This window comes from Danio rerio, chromosome 12, assembly GCF_049306965.1.
Source record: "Danio rerio strain Tuebingen ecotype United States chromosome 12, GRCz12tu, whole genome shotgun sequence".
NCBI lineage: Eukaryota > Metazoa > Chordata > Actinopteri > Cypriniformes > Danionidae > Danio > Danio rerio.
This window is the reverse complement of record NC_133187.1, coordinates 35,531,091-35,548,952: the sequence shown is the minus strand read 5'-3', so window position 1 is coordinate 35,548,952 and position 17,862 is coordinate 35,531,091. Positions and strand designations below refer to the sequence as shown.

At 38.0% G+C, this 17,862-nt stretch overlaps 1 protein-coding gene across 3 annotated transcripts in view; it reads left to right on the top strand.

Moving 5' to 3' along the window:
- tmem94 (transmembrane protein 94) overlaps positions 1 to 17,862 on the top strand; it is a 61,648-nt gene that overhangs the window by 20,851 nt on the left and 22,935 nt on the right. Inside the window, exons 10-24 of one of the 3 annotated variants that reach the window (XM_021480381.3) lie at positions 433 to 549; positions 889 to 945; positions 4,789 to 4,893; positions 6,844 to 7,017; positions 7,154 to 7,369; positions 8,570 to 8,882; positions 9,046 to 9,219; positions 9,312 to 9,414; positions 9,508 to 9,716; positions 11,918 to 12,099; positions 12,190 to 12,325; positions 14,546 to 14,655; positions 14,906 to 15,005; positions 17,246 to 17,354; positions 17,533 to 17,722. In XM_021480381.3, coding sequence (XP_021336056.1) covers positions 433 to 549; positions 889 to 945; positions 4,789 to 4,893; positions 6,844 to 7,017; positions 7,154 to 7,369; positions 8,570 to 8,882; positions 9,046 to 9,219; positions 9,312 to 9,414; positions 9,508 to 9,716; positions 11,918 to 12,099; positions 12,190 to 12,325; positions 14,546 to 14,655; positions 14,906 to 15,005; positions 17,246 to 17,354; positions 17,533 to 17,722 — 2,295 coding nt within the window. The remainder of the gene's footprint in view (positions 1 to 432; positions 550 to 888; positions 946 to 4,788; positions 4,894 to 6,843; positions 7,018 to 7,153; positions 7,370 to 8,569; positions 8,883 to 9,045; positions 9,220 to 9,311; positions 9,415 to 9,507; positions 9,717 to 11,917; positions 12,100 to 12,189; positions 12,326 to 14,545; positions 14,656 to 14,905; positions 15,006 to 17,245; positions 17,355 to 17,532; positions 17,723 to 17,862) is intronic. The other 2 variants (XM_021480382.3, XM_073918667.1) reach the window with 2 other exon arrangements.

Below are 17,862 nucleotides of genomic sequence, written 5' to 3'. Positions count from 1 at the left end.
ATAATATAAATTTATAAACAGTTTATATTTAAATATAAATAAACATTTTCTCAAATATATGCATGTGTGTATTTATATCATATTTATATATATATTATACATGCATATTAAATATGCACTGCAGACAGAGACACATATATCATGTCAAAACAAACTTTTATTTTGGATCTCGATTAATTTTCTGTATATGTGTAGCCCAGCAATAGTAATATCTGTAATGAGTATAAATGTTTATTAAAGAGATTTGTAATAATTGTTTTGGAGTAGTTTACTTTTTCACACTTCTAATAAACACTAGAATAGTTACTAATCCTAAAATAACAAGCAATCGGGATCTCGCTGTCAAAAGATTAAAGCTCTGATAAAAAATGATCAGAATATTGACCAATAATAGTCCTGATATTTGACTATTTTAATGTTTGTTTTATATAGATGATGGGTGTGTTGCCCATTTTACCTCTGCTGTTTCCTGTAATGTGGGTTCTGGTGAACGCATACGGAGAGGCCCGTGTGTTAGCAGAGTCGAGCCGTAATTCTCCTACTGGCCTGGTAAGTCTAACCGATCACGACACATTCATTCAGTCGCATATTTACAGTATGCATTTCATTATCAGATCGCACATAATACAGACACTACTTTCATAACTCCCCAAATCTCACCTGACTGATGCTGCTGCTAAAATAAAACCCCCTTCGTCTATGATGATTACCTTGTGTATTAACTTTGATTTGCAGTCACAACACTGCATGAGGAAATAAAGCTCATTGGCTGGGCTCACACTAGTAGTAGTAGGGAGGTTTAGAGAGGGATTGCGGAGCCGGCCAGAGTTGAAACCGGAGGTCTGATCCTCTACTCCGGGGTTTAATCAGACTTTTCTCTCATCCCAGCTTGCTAAGTTTTCTGAGGACACTCTAAGCAGCTACACGGAAGTGGTGTCCTCCCAGGTATATCCTCCGTATTCCTCCTTCCCCGCTCACACCCGTTCACCACACGCTTCTTGTGATCCTTCTCCCCTGCTCTGGACCCTCACAAACCTCCCTTTTTTTTTTTTTTTTTTTCCTTTTTTGTTTCACTCATATCAGGGAATCACTATGAAAAAGAGCCGTTTGTTTTTTATTATTTGCTTATCAGCCATTTTATTGATTATTATTTCTTTTAAAATCACCACAGGCACTTCATCTCACCTGGTTTAATCGATCTTGCAAAATCAGCCAATACTCCAGCGGTCTTATTCATTTATTTGCTCATTTTTGGCTTCTTGTGCTGCCGGTTAGTTTGGCACCCCTCACGCTGACGTTTGCCCCCCCCTCGGCCTTTGCCTGCCCACATTCTGCCTGCCTGAGGTTTGCATGATAGAGTACACACTCTCTCTATAGTGGTGGTGCTTGTCTGGACTACGTTTTCAAACATTTCTATCTGGGTTAATGTACGTTTGGAGAACTACTGCATGATCAAGTCTCTCTTTTTCATTTTAAAAGCAAGGTAAGTAGTTGTCTGCATGGACAGATCAGACATACGCAGGCTGAAAGTGTTGGAATCTACTGTGTTGTGTTGTTCAGTGATTTTAGAATACAAAAAGCATTCTTTTTGCTTGATTTAACAGCTGTGTGCGTGTCTGTGTGTGTCTGTGTGTCTCTCTATAAGTTTGAAGCTGTTTTTCTTTAACACCCAGTGAAATCAAAGTTGGACACTTTTCATGTTTGTTAGACATCTTGTATGTGCTACTATACTCCTTACTGCTTAAAGGGGTGGTCCACTATGATATCATATTTTAAACTTTTGTTGATGTGTAATGTAGCTGTGTGAACATGAACAACATCTCTAAACATAAGACACTTAAAGTTCGATGCAAAGGGAGACATTGGCTTTTACAGAGCAAAGCCAAATTTGGCAAAAACAAATTTGGGGACTACAAAAACAAAAAACACATTGGGGCTAGTGAGATCACAAGCACTTCAGGTTACGCGCATTCACCACGCGCATACACCCACCGCTGCAAAGGGGCATGGCCAGAGACACTTATAGCAGAGAAAGCTAAAATGCTGTCCAAATGCAGCTATTTCCACAGAGCTTCTTCTGTTTCTGTATGTGGGCTTCCAAAGGACGCAACACAAAGAGAGAAGTGCTTACAATTTAATTTTAATTTTGAATGATACAAAATTTATATAGCTAGCCTTTGACAAAGGAGAGCTTCCAGAATCTCCCTCAGTTCATTGCTGGATTGGCTTAAAACTCCTCCTACCGATGAAGCGGTATGTTTTAGCGTGGACTTAAACAAGGATGTAAAATATGGGAAATGCTGTTTGGCACTGCCAACAATTTAACTACAAATGAATGTTTATCAGTCAAACCGCTGTAAACAGCCACAATCTTCAGCAGTGCGTGCAGTGTCTCTCTATGCGGCCACGTTCCGTGTTTTCTATCTCTCTAATAACAAACTCGCAAAAGATATGTAAACGTTTTATATTACTTACACATGCTTATTCCAAATATATATGAAAGACACTTATCAGATTTTATTTTAGAGAGCAGGCCTGAGGTTCAGCTGTGTGCTCTTCATTTTCTGTCTCGTTCAGGCAGACTGTTATGGCTAACAGCTACTGTTTACTCAGCGCAAAATCGCAAAAAAACAAACAAAAAAAAAAACCGCAAAGCTCTACAGAACATGTCGTATATACAGATTAATTAAAGTTTAAAGCAATGCTTCTTTTGTGCTTTTTACTTATTGGTGAAGTACAAACCATTTTCAAGGACAATTACTTTTCTTCCATGTGTTCAAAATAATGATTTTTTTTTTCTCATCTCAATTTGAATTCAGCAATTTACTTTTTAAAAGCTAATAAAAGGTGCAATAGGTGATTTGCCCAAATGTTAACCGGTTCGCATAACATCTTTTAAATACAGTCCCTCCCTTGTCATCCAAAGCCTTGCCTCCTGAATTCGCAAATGTGCACATTAAAGATGACAAACACCCACCAGATCATGTCATGCCAGTCAGAAAACTTTGTAGTACTTTATAATACAATTCTGAATGAAAAACTGTATCATATCTAGCAAGTTTTCAGTTATGTAGCTAGCAAGAAAAACATCACTCTCTCATCAGTCTCACTCATCAGTGTCTCACATACGCTTTGTCCCAAAGCAACTACTGTATGCTTAGTAGTTGGCTGGCGGCGTGCAGGAATTACACTTATTACTAAACCATACTTGCATGCTATTTCAGACTAGAATATTCAGAGTAGCCTGGTCAACAATATAGGGAGCGCATCACAGGCTGTCATTGTTCAACAATGAACCATTGTGAATATAAAACCAACTTCACCTCAGTAAAGCAAGCTAGGTGAAATAGCGCTATCTACTTATGTTTTGTTGTTTAACTAAATAAAAATCTACATTATCAATGCTGTAAAAGGTCTCTTATGAAATTGAAAATTGTCACATCAATTGTTCACTGGTGGAGATCAGTGGCTGAACAACACTTCTGTGCATGTAACCCATTTGTAACAACATCTACATAGGCTTTGGATGAATAAAATACTTTAATTAATTAAAATTTTAAAACAATTTAAAAGAGAACATTACCTGTCTAAAAGAAATACCCAAATGCAAAAATAACAATATTGTTATTGTTAACAATAATATGCAATATTGATTAAAGTTGAAAAATTTTAAAATTTTAAAGTTTTGATTGAGCACTTGTTTTTCACACTCTCACTCGTGTCCACGTGATCGATGTCTGTGTGAACCGTGCATCAGCGGATCTGCGCAAACAGATGCGCAGTTGTTCAAATCTATATTTGCTGACAGACAGTTTGGGCTACTTATCAGAATTATGGGAATTATCAGCTCGACAATATTAAATTGGATGAACATTTTTTTGGTTTTATGTCTTACCTAGAATATAAAAATACATAAACACATTTAAATCGTTTACTTTAATTATCACTATTGCAGTGTAGAGAGACTTTCAACCATCACAAAAAATGTTTCTGAAGACAATCACCTTCTACACCTTCTCGCGTTACATTTTTAAAAAAGTAACTCCGATATTATTACTTTTTTTTTTTAAAAGTAATGCATTACTGTACTTGCTACTTAGAAAATTAATATTATTATATAACTTGTGTTACATGTAATATGTTACCCTTAACACTGGGAGTGTGAAATTAAAATTAAAATCTTGATTAAAACAGTTTTTTAAATGTCACACATGTACAGTTTTTGCCTAATAACCTAAAAAAGCAATTTGATTGTTTATTGACAATATTTGACATTTGTAATGTGGACAGTTTTGATTTTACATAGACTTCATATTAATGCCAAGAACTAACCATCTTCAGTTCCCGCAGTGCTGCTCTCCTGTAGCTGCTGCCTCAAGCTTCAACTTGTTTGCTTCAAGTTCTAAACCTCCAGTCATTCAGTCAATTCAATTTCCCCTCTCCCTTTTACTGCTTTCTGCTGCAAGGTGCATTAATCTTGTTCTTGTGCTTTAATGAAACTCCACTTAATTTCTAAATGCAGCTGGATAAACCCAAGACTGGATAGGATAACACTGCTTTTTTTCCTGCTTAACCTACCCAGACTCTGCGCGTATGTGTGTGTACGTGTGTACGTGTGTGCGCGTGTCTGTGTCTGTGTTTTGAACCAGGTTTCAGGTTTCATAAATCCTGACACTTTTGCAGAGCCATTCGAAACCAAGAGCTGCTGATAGATGGATTTGAGTTTCTGTTGAATATGAGACTCATGTTGTGCGCATGTGTGTGTGTGTTATGTGTGCATGTTTACAGGAGATGCTACGCTGTGTGTGGAGACACCTGGTCAGTGTGTTGAAGGGAGAGTCCCAGACCCTGTGTTATACCTCCAGTCTGCTGCACACATTGGGTTCAGTCACTGTGAGTGCTCCCCCTGGCGTCACATACGAGATATTAGACTTCCTATTTCTAGATTGATGGAAAAAATAATTAATGTTCACTTTAAGATTGTACTTATGTTTTATTTGAACCTTGTAATCAATTTACAGAAGGAGCTGACATTGAGGAGAGCAGTTGTAAAAACAAATAACAAGTGTTTACAATGAATAAGACGAGAGCATGTGTGGAATCCTACAAATAGGCTAAACATAAACATCTTTAAAGTGCATATTCTTGTACATCCTGTCTTAGCTGTCTTTTAAATGCCGTTAAATAGATTATCAATGTTTACAATATTTCTGTGGCACTTGTGTGGTAAACTCTTAAAGGGATAGTTTACCCAACATGAACATTTCCGCACTATTTCTTCACACTCAAGTTGTTTTAAACATTTCTAAATTTGTTACTTCTGTTGAACACAAAACAAGATATTCTAAAGCAGTGTTTCTCAACCACGTACCTGGAGGACCACCACCACTGCATGTTTTGGATTTCTCCTTTGTTTGTCACAAACATTACAGGGGTTTCAGTCTTTGCTAATGAGCTGATGATCTAAATCAGGTGTGTTTGGTTAAGAAGACATGGAAATATGCAGAGCTGGTGGTCCTCCAGGAACATGGTTGAGAAACACTCGCTGTGTCAAATGGCATGCTATGTACATATGCACTTACACACTCAACAGCATAGTATATGTATGTCGTGTTGTCCCAAATGGAACACTAACGTTGTTTTATTAAGAGGAAATTCAAACCGTTTCCCAGATGACATTTGACGGTTGCCAAAATAGTGAAATAAAGGACCAAAGTACCAAATAAGACCTGCCATGCGTATAACCACATTCACCATCGGAAAGCGCTATAATCAATCTTGTATCAGAATTTTGCTTTCACAATCCAAAATAAATAAAGTTATCAAATATGTGTGCCCGAGAGCTCTGCCCCTTTTACTATGCGAGCAAAGCTGCGAATGTTGAGTGTGTTAAGTGTCCATTATTCCACACTTAAATTTACCGGTTGAGTAAGTGCATCATCAACGTAATTAAAGTGCACTTATTATTTTTAGAGTTTTCAGTGTGAATGCACTACTTAAACTATTTATACTACAAAATGGCGAAGAATTGTGTGCAAGTATGTGATTTTGGGACGCACCTAAAGTTCTAAAGCATGTTAGAAACCAGCTGCCATTGACATCTGTAGTAGTAACAAAAAATACTGTGGTAGTCAACGACTAACCAGTTACAACAGAATGAAGGAACAGCTTTGGAGCAAGTGGAGGGAGAGTAAACGATGACAGAATTTACATTTTTGGTATCGCTCTAATCTGATTTAGTTTTACTGAAATTGTGCACCCTAAAAAATAAACTTCTGTAATCATTTACTCGTCACCACATTTTCCAAACCTGCCTTCTGTTAAACACAAAAAAAGAGATTTTGAAGAATGTTGAATATTGATAGCCCCTCACTTCAGTAATATTTTTTTACTGCTATAAATTTATGTCAATGGCATTAGGTTTCTTACATTCTTCAAAATAGCTTACACTTTGTGTTCAACAAGAGCAGTAACAGCAAAAAAGAAAGTCATATAGGTTTAAAAGTACTTTTGTTTACTTTGTTAATTTCTTTTTAACGTGATTTGACGGAAGCAGTGGACCTTAGTCATGGTAGTGGCATCTTTTAAATTTTAAATGAAATAAAAATAAGGCATCATGGATTAAAGTACATAGTTTTTTTGGATTTGGTGGTGTAGCACCTGTATAACAACATGCCAATAGCCAAAGAAACTTCAGTCCACAAAAATAATTGACAAAAAAATATTTTGAACGCCAATTGAAGAGACATTTGTTTAAAAAGTAAATCCTTTAAATTCATTGCATCACAAGCTTTATGAAGTGAGTAAGGTGTCTGCTTTTATTTTGTCCTGACCTGCTTATAGGTGCTGTGCTGTGTGGATAAGCAGGGTATCCTATCCTGGCCCAATCCCAGTCCAGAGACCGTACTGTTCTTCAGTGGACGAGTCGAACCTCCTCATGACAGCCAGGATGACCTCAGAGACGACCTGTCAGTCAATTCCCTCTGCAGGACAGAGGGCGAGGAGGATCGAGATGAGGTACTACTCATGACTAGACAAAAGCATCAGAATAGCAAAATGGTTATTAAAGAACTTGTAAAAATATTCAATTCTAGACTTGAGCCACTGTATTTTGTCTCCCTTCAGTCTGTATGAGTGTGGTTTTTGTGTTTAGCCTCAGGAAGGCGAAGCACTGCTGTGTTTACCAGCGTTTGAACCCCCCCTCCACATGGCCGAGCAGGAACCCAGTGAGACGTCACACGACACTGCCCGCTCCTCGGACACCCAACGCCAGCGACGAGGACCCCAAACCACCCGTTCCAAACACCCATCGGGCTCCAATGTCAGTTTCAGCCACGACACTGAGGGTGGAGAAAATGACTTTGTTCAGGTAGGACTACACCTTAAAGGCCAGGACACACTAAGCCAATGGTCGGCCATTGGGCTTCGTCGGTCTGGGTTGGTCCGTTTAGTTGGTTTGGTGTGTTCCACATGTCATCTTTCATGGGGCTAATTCAGGAAATTCAGCATGTAGATAAGGTGTCAGGCGTTGGCTGAAGAGAAATTTCCCTTTGGTTATCCAGCAATGAATCTGAGCACCAGAACAAAGACTGAAGTGACGTAGCTAGAGAATGATTTGAGTCACAAAGGAACACAAATCTACATTGTTTACTACATTTCCAAATGTTTGCAAACAATCTGGATTATTAGATTACCAGGCATCTTTGCATGATCCAATCCCTGCATGATGACTGATAAGTACCGTAATAATGGTACTAAATGCTGCTTTGTTTACTCTGGATGTGTGTGTCAGAAGTTCGCCACCTGCCAGTGCGGAAAATGAAATCCTCGAACGCAGCTGCAGAATGTACACTTTCGAATCACTCGGCTACTGTCTGGTTGGTGTGTTCACACACAGCTTTTTGGTCCAGACAAGACCAAACGCAAGCTAAATTAACGACACAGTTGGTTCATGTTGAAGCTAGTTGTTTGGCGTCGGCTTGGTTTGTCCACGGTCTTTACATATTATTGAATTTTAAATATTAATTAATATTGAATCGGTTTATCTCATAAACCAACATTTTTAACTCCTGACTGATGCAAATGCTGACATATTTGTTTGTTTCTGTATTTTTTTTTTTTTTTTTTGGAAAGTGTCAGGTTTGGGATTTTTCCCCAATAGCCCATGAAGCCAATAAATCTAATCAGATTTGATTTTATGACACGAAGTATGCTTAAATTTCTAAACAGAGCTAACTTAATATTTTTGTATTTTACTTACATTTTTATTAATGTAGGATAGCATCAGACTGTTTATAAATGTATTCATCAATGAGGCAATGATTCGCCTCAAGAATAAGCAGATTGGTGACCTGATCTTACGTCTAGCATTCCAAGTAAACAATGAGGTTAACGGAGGCTCTTAATCAACACATTATTTTATCGCCATTTTTTCAAATGTCAGACAGATACCATTGTTATAATTAAAACCATTATCAACCAATTTATCGAACGTTCTGAAAATATTGTACATCTCCAGTTTTGCCGATACATTTGGACTCACATATTTTGTGTATGTCTCTGCTTTCAGCAATGTGGTCTTGGTGATGATTTGTGTGAGGCAGATGATTTCGTGTGCGACTATCATTTGGAGATGTTGAGCCTGTCTCAGGATCAGCAGAACCCCGTCAGCATCCAGTTTGATGACTCTGGTTGGCAGAATCACCTGTCCTCCTTGAAGCCCCTTGGTTTGAACATCCTGTTGAATCTGTGCAATGCCACCGTCACCCAGCAGCTCTGCAGATTCTCGGATCACCTGTCCAACCTGGCGCTGCAGGAATGCCACGGCGCGGTTCTTCCTGTTCACGTGCCTTGGGGGCTCTGTGAATTGTCTCGCCTTATAGGTACTACCAAACATACATGTTCAGGATTTATAGTTTAGCATTCAGTATATAGATTTTTAAATCTCTTGACCAGTTTATTAAAAGTTAAGTGTAGTATCTTTTCATATTATAATTATGCTCTTCTTCAGCATTCAGATTGTTCTTTTCCTCTGTTGTATGTCAGGTTTCACTCCGGGTGCGAGGGAACTATTTAAACATGAGAATCATCTGGCTCTGTACCAGCTTCCTTCTGGAGAAAAGGCCAAAGAATCTGCCCCCCGGCGCCTCCATCACTTTACCAAACGCCAGCCCCCCATCAGTCACCTCATTAGTCTGTTTGTCAGGGACAACACTACCAGTATGGAAAAAAACATGTTTTTCTCTCCCACTTCCTGTTTGTCCCTGGTGGTTTGTCTAATCTTTGTCCTTTGCCCTTTGAAATCTTTTCAGATAATGTACAGATGCTCTCCCACGGCTCGGCTGACCTCATCTTGGAAGCCTGCACTGATTTCTGGGATGGGGCGGATATCTATCCACTGTCTGGCTCGGATAGGTTAGAAACTCCTGATTTAAAATGCAGTTCTCTGAATATGCAGAGTGGACAATGTTGTTTGTGTTACTAAAGCACTGGCGTTATTCCCCATAGGAAAAAGGTACTAGATTTCTACCAACGTGCCTGTCTGTCGGGATATTGTTCTGCGTTCGCCTATAAGCCTATGCAGGTCACACTGTCTGGACAGCTCAATGGAAAGTGTGTGGAGTTGGCTCCAGGCCCCGCACTCTTTTCTGGGGTGGAGCTTCCCAGCACCACCCCGATCAAACATGGCAGCCGCAGAAACAGCTGGAGCTCTGATGGTGAGAGACGTTGTATGTGTTGATATGCTTGTCTGTCAATTTATTCATCGTAGATAGATAGATAGATAGATAGATAGATAGATAGATAGATAGATAGATAGATAGATAGATAGATAGATAGATAGATAGATAGATAGATAGATAGATAGATAGATAGATAGATAGATAGATAGACGGACGGACGGACGGACGGACGGATGGATGGATCAGTGGATGGATATCTGATTGGATGGATGGATGGATGGATGGATGGATGGATGGATGCATGGACGATGGTTAGGTTGATAGTAAAGCAGATTGATGATAAATGAAGACATGGATAGAATGATGGGTGGATGGATTGATGAATGGATATGTGACTAGATTGATACATTGATAATCAGATTAATAGACAGATAAATAGAGAGATAGATGTTATAAATGGAAGAATAGGTTGTGGGTTGGATCAAATATGAATGGATAATGGATATATGGATGGATGATTGGCTCGATAGATGAATTGTTGCATGGGTGGGTGATTTGAAAGATTTGTAGGTTAATTAGTGGAAAATGGATGAGAACATGGATGAATGGATACATAGAAGGATTAATGGTGGATTGATGATGGAAGCACGGGTGGTTGGATGGATTGTGGATGAATAGCTGGATTAATGATTATGTAGATGGATTGATTGTTTGATGGGTAGGTGGGTGATTGAAGGATTTGTGGGTTATTTGGTGTATGACGGATAAATACATGGATAAATAGATGAATTAATGATAGATGGTTGATGGAAGGATAGGTGGATGGTTGGATGAATTATGGATGTATTACAGATGGATGGATGGATGAACGGATGGATGGCTCGATATATGAATTGTTGCATGGGTGGGTGATTTGACAGATATGTGGGTTCATTGGTGGAAAATGGATGAGAACATGGATGAATGAATAAATAGGATTGATAGGTGGATGGATTAATGGTAAATGGATGATGGAAGGATGGGTGGTTTGATGGATTGTGGATGGATAGCTGTATTAATAAATATGTAGATGGATTGATTGTTTGATAGGTAGGTGGGTGATTGAAGGATTTGTGGATTATTTGTTGCATGATGGATTGATACATGGATGGATCGATAAGTGGATGGATTAATGATAGATGGTTGATGGAAGGATAGGTGGATGGTTTGATGAATTATGGATGGATAGCTGGATTAATGGATATGTAGATGGATGGATGATTTGAATGATATGTGGGTTAATTGGTAGATTATGAATGCATATAGGGATGAATGGATACATAGATGGATCAATCGGTGAATGGATGAATTAATGGATGGGTAAATTAATTAATGATAGATGGCTGATGGAAGGATATGAGCTTGAGTGAATTGATGAATACTTGGATAGATGAATGATAAATATGAGGATGGATAAGAAGATGGGTGACTGAATGATACTTGGGTGGATAGATTGATGGATTGAATTATGATTAAAAGATATGTGAGTTAATTGGTGGATGATGGATGAACACATCGATGAATGGATACATAGATGGATTGATGGATGGATGAATAAATGGATGGGTAAATGAATAGAGTATAGATGGATGATGGAAGTTCATGTGCTTTGATGGATGAATTGATTGATGGGTTGGTGGGTTTGTGATTAAAGGATATGTGAGTTAATTGGTTGATGATGGAAATGAACACATTAGTGAATGGATACATAGATGACTTGATAGATGCATAAATGAATAAGTGGATGAGTAGATCAATAAACGATAGACAGATGATGGAAGGATATGTGCTTGGATGGATGGATTGATGGATGGATGGATGAAAATTGGATAAATGCATGATGAATATGTGACGTGGATGGATGACGAAATTATTCTTGGGTGGATGGATGGATTCATTGATTTGAATGCTCAATATGTGGATTGATGGATGAGATGAGTATATGGGCTGATAGATACCTGGATGGAAACTTGGATTGATGGATAAATGAATGGATGGATAGACGGATAGATGGATGCATAGGTATACAGATGCACTAATAGTAACCTTAAAAGATATGTTGAAAAGTGTAGTTGAATAGACGGATGATCATGTGGCTAAACATTTATTAAATTTCTAGACAGAAATGTATAGTTAAAACTGAATTGTTTAAACCAATCATTCAACTCTGATATCCATGTGTACTGTATATGTTTCAGAGGGTATAGGAGAAGGTTTGGAGAAGGAGGACTGTGTGCAGGCTCTGAGTGGTCAGATCTTCATGGGAATGGTGTCGTCCCAGTTTCAGGCTCGACTGGATACTGTACGGCTCATCGAGAACCTGGTGGGAGCCTGCATACGCTTTGTGTACTTCTCAATGGAAGACGAACTGCGCAGCAAAGTATGACATTGATAGGAAAACGCACTCAGCAGCGAAAATGTATCTGGGATGTCATTTTTGGCTAGCTCCTAATGTTGTCCTTGCCTGTAGGTGTTTGCAGAGAAGATGGGTTTGGAGACAGGCTGGAACTGTCACATCTCTCTGACCCCAAACGGAGATGGTCACTGTGATGGTGCTCCGTCCAGCCCTAGCCAAGCAGGTTCCCTACATGATGAGCTTCTGCAAGGTGTTGTTTTTTGCCTGTCTGCACACAAACTTTAAATTAAATATCTAGTTCACTCTAGAAAATATAAATGGCGCAGACAGTTATGCTTTTTTTTAATGCAGAAATGAATCTGCAAGAATTCATATCAGTTTTTTATTATTTTAAAATAATGGCCTGCACCAATTCTGCACCAATTGCAGTCAATGTGATCACCTGTTTTGATTTGCTACAGCAGTGGTTCTCAAACTTTTTTCACCAAGTACCACCTCAAAAATTGTCTTTCCAAATACCACCATAATGATCAGTATTGAAACACAGTAGCGTAGCGGGCCCAATTAAGCAGCTACAGCACTGCACAGTTAAAAAACAAGGCAGATTAATTTCTGTTAAAAAGAATATGGATTATTGTCAGCCACTTTAAACATTATAAATAATTTGAACATTAACATGTATTTTATAACCCAATGGAAATGTACCAGCTCTGCCATGTGGAGAGAATTCTGTTGGAAGAATGTCTTAAGGTTTTTTATCACACCATCACAGAAAATACATAGAGGAAAGGGTACTAGCTGCTGGAGAATGTGTGGGGAAAAAATAGCTAATCATTGTCATGTTTTTTTGGAATTGTCAGAAATTAGCCCCATATTGGAAAGAGATTAAAATACATCTAGATTCCATTTTTGAAGTAGAGATTGCCTTTACCTGCGAATCTTTATATTTAGGTAATATAAATTTGGATGGATGGATTAATAAAGACAAGAAACTGCTATTTATTCTTTTGGCAGCTAGTAAAAAAGTAATCACAAAAAAATGGTTAAAATTAGAGTCACCTACAGTTGAAGAATGGATTGATACAGTGCACACTATATATGTCATGGAAAAACTATCGTTTTCATTAAGAACACAAACAGAATACTTTTTTCTAATTTGGAGTAAATGGACTGAGTATATTTCACCAATATGCCCGAAGTTTTCTTAAATTGTAACCTAAATGTAACATTGTATAAATAAGTATCTTTTCTTCTTTAAAGAAAACTTTTAAAGGACTTGTAGCTCCCAATGTTTTACTGTTCATAGTTATACTTGTTGTTAAAGAGAAGAAAATACAAAGCATATACAAGATCTGTAAGTCTCTTTCTGTAGGAGAGAATATGTAAGATATATATATGTATTTTCATCTGAAAACTCAAAATAAAAAATGAAAAAAATAAAAAAACATGAATTTTATTATGATTTGGAATTACATATTTTAATTAGAACTTAGAGCTGCATACTGCTCGTCACTTACAGTAGGCCTATGTTTGTCAGAAAAGCGAGTGAGTAAATGCATACATACAGTGCTTGACCTACTCATACGTGCGGTGTTTCCCTGATTTACTGTGAATGAGGATGTTTGCATTAACCATGCACCAACCATTGTTTTCAAGCAGACTCGGGTACAGTTCGCGGTCCCTCTGCCTGCGCATACAGTGACTAACTTAAGTTATATTCTACCTCTAAGCTTCAAACATGGCAAAGTTGCTTGAGTCTATGTTCTGTGTCTCGCGCCATTTAAGTCGCATCCAAATTAATTAGCTTAAATCTGAAGTAACAAACTAAACCGAAAGCCTCTGCTTTACAAAACAAATAAGTTTATATATCGAAAACACGCATTATTTTACAAAACTATCAGCACACATTTAGACACATTTGTAATAATTATTTTACCAATGATGCATTATGAGGAAATTCCTGAGTTTGCACTAACTAAAATGCCAACACAACAGGACTGGTCTGCAAAAACGCTTCTCTAGCATGTGTGTATCTGCTACACAAGTGCTCTGGCTCTGCGCCAAGCAGATTGATTTTTAAAATCTGATGATGCGATGTACTATAGTAAACATTCTAAGCACGCTTGTGTGAACGTACGCTTCAGGGAACTGCCAATGCTGTCTGATCACATCAGTGTTATCGTATAGATCAAAGGGTTAAAAGTGTGTTCATTTTATTCTTTCATTATTAAGCGATTCTTCAGCGTACCACCTGAAGGAAGCCTGCATACCACTAGTGGTACGTTTAGCACAGTTTGAGAACCACTGTGCTACAGGATTTATATATGCTTATTCATACTGCAATAACATGTGTAGCAGATTTAGTCCACAGCGACACTCACAACAAATCGTAAACATTCATTTTAAAACTATTTTAAACAGCTTTTTGTCCCATAATATATTTGACCGAATTATCCTTTCTGTGTTTTAGATTCTCGTGATGATGCAGAAGGCCCACTACTGCCAGAGGACCAATCAGATCTTGCCAGTTTTCAACCTACTGACAGCGATGTGCCCAGTTTCTTAGAAGACTGCAATAGAGTAAGCCACATACACCACACAAGCACTTCTGAAATGGTGTTTTGCACAGACTGTGGTGGCTTTGCACAGACTGTGACTCAGGGGTGGAAGGAATGCAATTAAACTGTATATTTTGATACTAATGGGGAAGACATTTGTCTGGCATTTATGAAGCATTGTTAACTGTGGTGTTTAAAAATGCATACGATGATATTTGTTCAGCAGTTGTCAGATGACTGATTTGGGCTTATGTCTCTGTGTTGTTTTGTAGGCAAAACTGCCTCGTGGCATCCATCAGGTTCGTCCTCATTTGAAGAACATAGACAATGTGCCTCTACTGGTGCCGCTGTTCACAGACTGCACCCCTGAAAGTGAGTATGCCTCAAAACCAGCTTTAAAAAAGAAATGAGAATTTTGTGGCTTTTAGGGGCGCACTCACACTATGTACAGTTGCCTTGAACCGGGCCGAAGCACGCTTTTCCCCCTTCCCATCTCCCCCATCAGCCTGCACTCACATTGCATTTGAGCCTGAGCACGCTTACGTCATCGATGATGCGCTGTTCAGTTTAAGAATCGCTCTCACTCAACAAAATGGAGATTCCTTTAGTTATATTGTTTTAATGGTTTGGGATGCAGTGACACACAGTCAAATATTTCACCAAACAGATCAGCCACATTAGATGCTCATAAACAATCAAAGTCCTCATGCTGCAGGAATTATAAGGTTTGCTAAAGGTGCAGGCCATGCAGTGAGTGGTTTGCGTTTTTAATTATCCACGACAGTTTGCGTTGTTTGAACAGTAAGATTGATTAATAAATCCATATGAAACAGTCTCTTAAAATTCACGTCTCGTCTTTAGTTTCGGGCCTAAGTGAATCGCACTCTGGCACACCTCTTCCAACCGGGCTATGGCCAGCCAACTGAACAATGCCTGAGCCTGATTTAAAGCACTCACACTTCTCAAACGATCCAGCTAACGGGCCTGGGCACGGTTTGGGTTGCATAGTGTGAGTGCGCCCTTTGTCCATGCATGTTAAAAGATTAGTCACCAAAAAATTATTATGAAATTATATTATTACTTCTCACCCTCCCATTCTTCCAATCTCCTCAGACCTGTGTTCATCTTTTAAACAAAATAAGATATTGAAGTCTGAGAGCTCCCTTCATCCTTCATTTTGGTCCTAGGATGAAAAAAGTCCATAACATTGTAAAAACTTTCCATGGAGCATCAGTGGTTTAAATGTGATTATACAAAGCTCCAAGAACACTTTTTAATACCTTTATTAAGATTTGCAATGACAAAACAGTAGTATACGTGTCTCATCATTTCATCAAATACAATAATACAGCCATCTATTATACAATCGTCCATTGGCTAGTAATTCAAGTCTTTTATGAAGGGTCAAATGAGAAATAACTAGTCTTTCAATATATATTCTCCAGAAACTCCCATAGAGGATTCCAGATATTCCAGAAATACTAAGATTTCTGATGCAAGTCTTACGTTTTTACCACATACTGACTAAAGGAATGTTAGGAGAAGACCACAACAAAAAAATACATTTTCTTGCTCATAATTACAGAGGTGTAACACAAATTCTAGTCCATGACTAGGCCCACAAGGAATCTGCGCGCACAGAATTCAGCAGGTTTTCGCAAATTTTAGCCCATCATTAATTCTGCTAATTTACTTGAGTAAATTTAAGTTTAATCAGTTTTTTTAATTAATTACAGTAATATTATTGACTAATATGAAAAATGTTCATCTGATTTATGTACAATGCAGTTTGTACAGTAATATTTTAGTAGATATAGTATATGAGAGACTTACTTTGCTTACCAAATAAATTGAATCTAATTGGATTTGCATTTTAAACATTAAATAAAAGTTAAAAAGATATTATATTTTATTTCACATAATAATGTTTTAGTTATGATACTCCCAAAATAATTTAGCAGAAATCCACAGATTTTTACCTAAATTCTCTGCAGAAATAGCAAAAAACATCCGCAGATTCCGTCTGGCCCTATCCATGACTAAGCTGTAGACCAGTTTTAAAATTCAGAAGATAAATAACTGGAGATAGGGCAAAAGACTTGCCAGTAATCTTATGAACTAATTTGTGCATTTATTTCCAGTATGTCTTAATCATTTTACATTTTCAACCTCATAGTACCAACATTGGATTTGCACTTAAAACAACATTGAGAAACATTAGAAAATATCTTATTGAGACGAACTGGTGTTAAATAAGTTCTGTTCAAAATTTTTGCTCGTGATTCGATATTGTGGCACCTTTGAAAAATGTGCCAGAGCAGACCAAAAGTCATTCTTCTTCACTAAAATTTGTTCTTAACTTTCGAAGAGTTAAGGCAAGAAACCAAAAAAATTGGAATTTTTTGACAATGTTTTTGCTTCCTTTTCTGTTTTTTAATGTATTGTTGCTGTCTATAAATGATGAGGAAGATCTCAGATCCCACCTAAAATATCTAAAAACAAATTCAAGAGATTAATACAACATGAGGGTGAATAATTAATAAAAGAATTCATTTTTGGTGAACTAGTTCTTTAAAAGCTTGCGGTGAGCCTCTTGTGTTTGCGTTTCACAGCAATGTGTGAAATGATGAAGATCATGCAGGAGAACAGAGAGGTGACGTGCTGTTTGGGGAGCTCCGCAAACTTCCGCAACAGCTGCCTTTTCCTGCAGAGCGACATTAGGTGGGTAATACAGACAATAAATATAACATGTTATCAATCACAAAGCTGCAATATAAAGACTGACTAGTTTCAAGAAGCTAAAAAGACTGCTATGAGTTTTTGGTAATAACAAAACAACTGCTAAGTTGAATAGTAAGTGATCACAGTGTTTCGGTAAACCTTTCTCTCTGTGTTATAGTATCTCTCTTGATCCTTTGTACCCGTCCCGCTGCTCATGGGAGACATTTGGGTATGCTGCGGTCTGTGGGCTGAATGAAGAATGCGATGAGCTTTCTCCACTGGGCCTCAGCGCTAGTCTCAACAGTCTCGCCTGCTCGGTGTCTTTCCATCAGGGCGAGAGTGTCAGCATGGTCAAACTCATAGAGCAGGTAAGTGGAGATTATGGCTGTTTCTCAATGTGCGTTCCTAAGGAATCTCATGTGTTTGTGTTCTCCTGTAAAGTTATCATCAACCGTCAAAGTTCAGTTTTAATACTCAAGAACACAAGAATGGAGGATACATGAAAGAT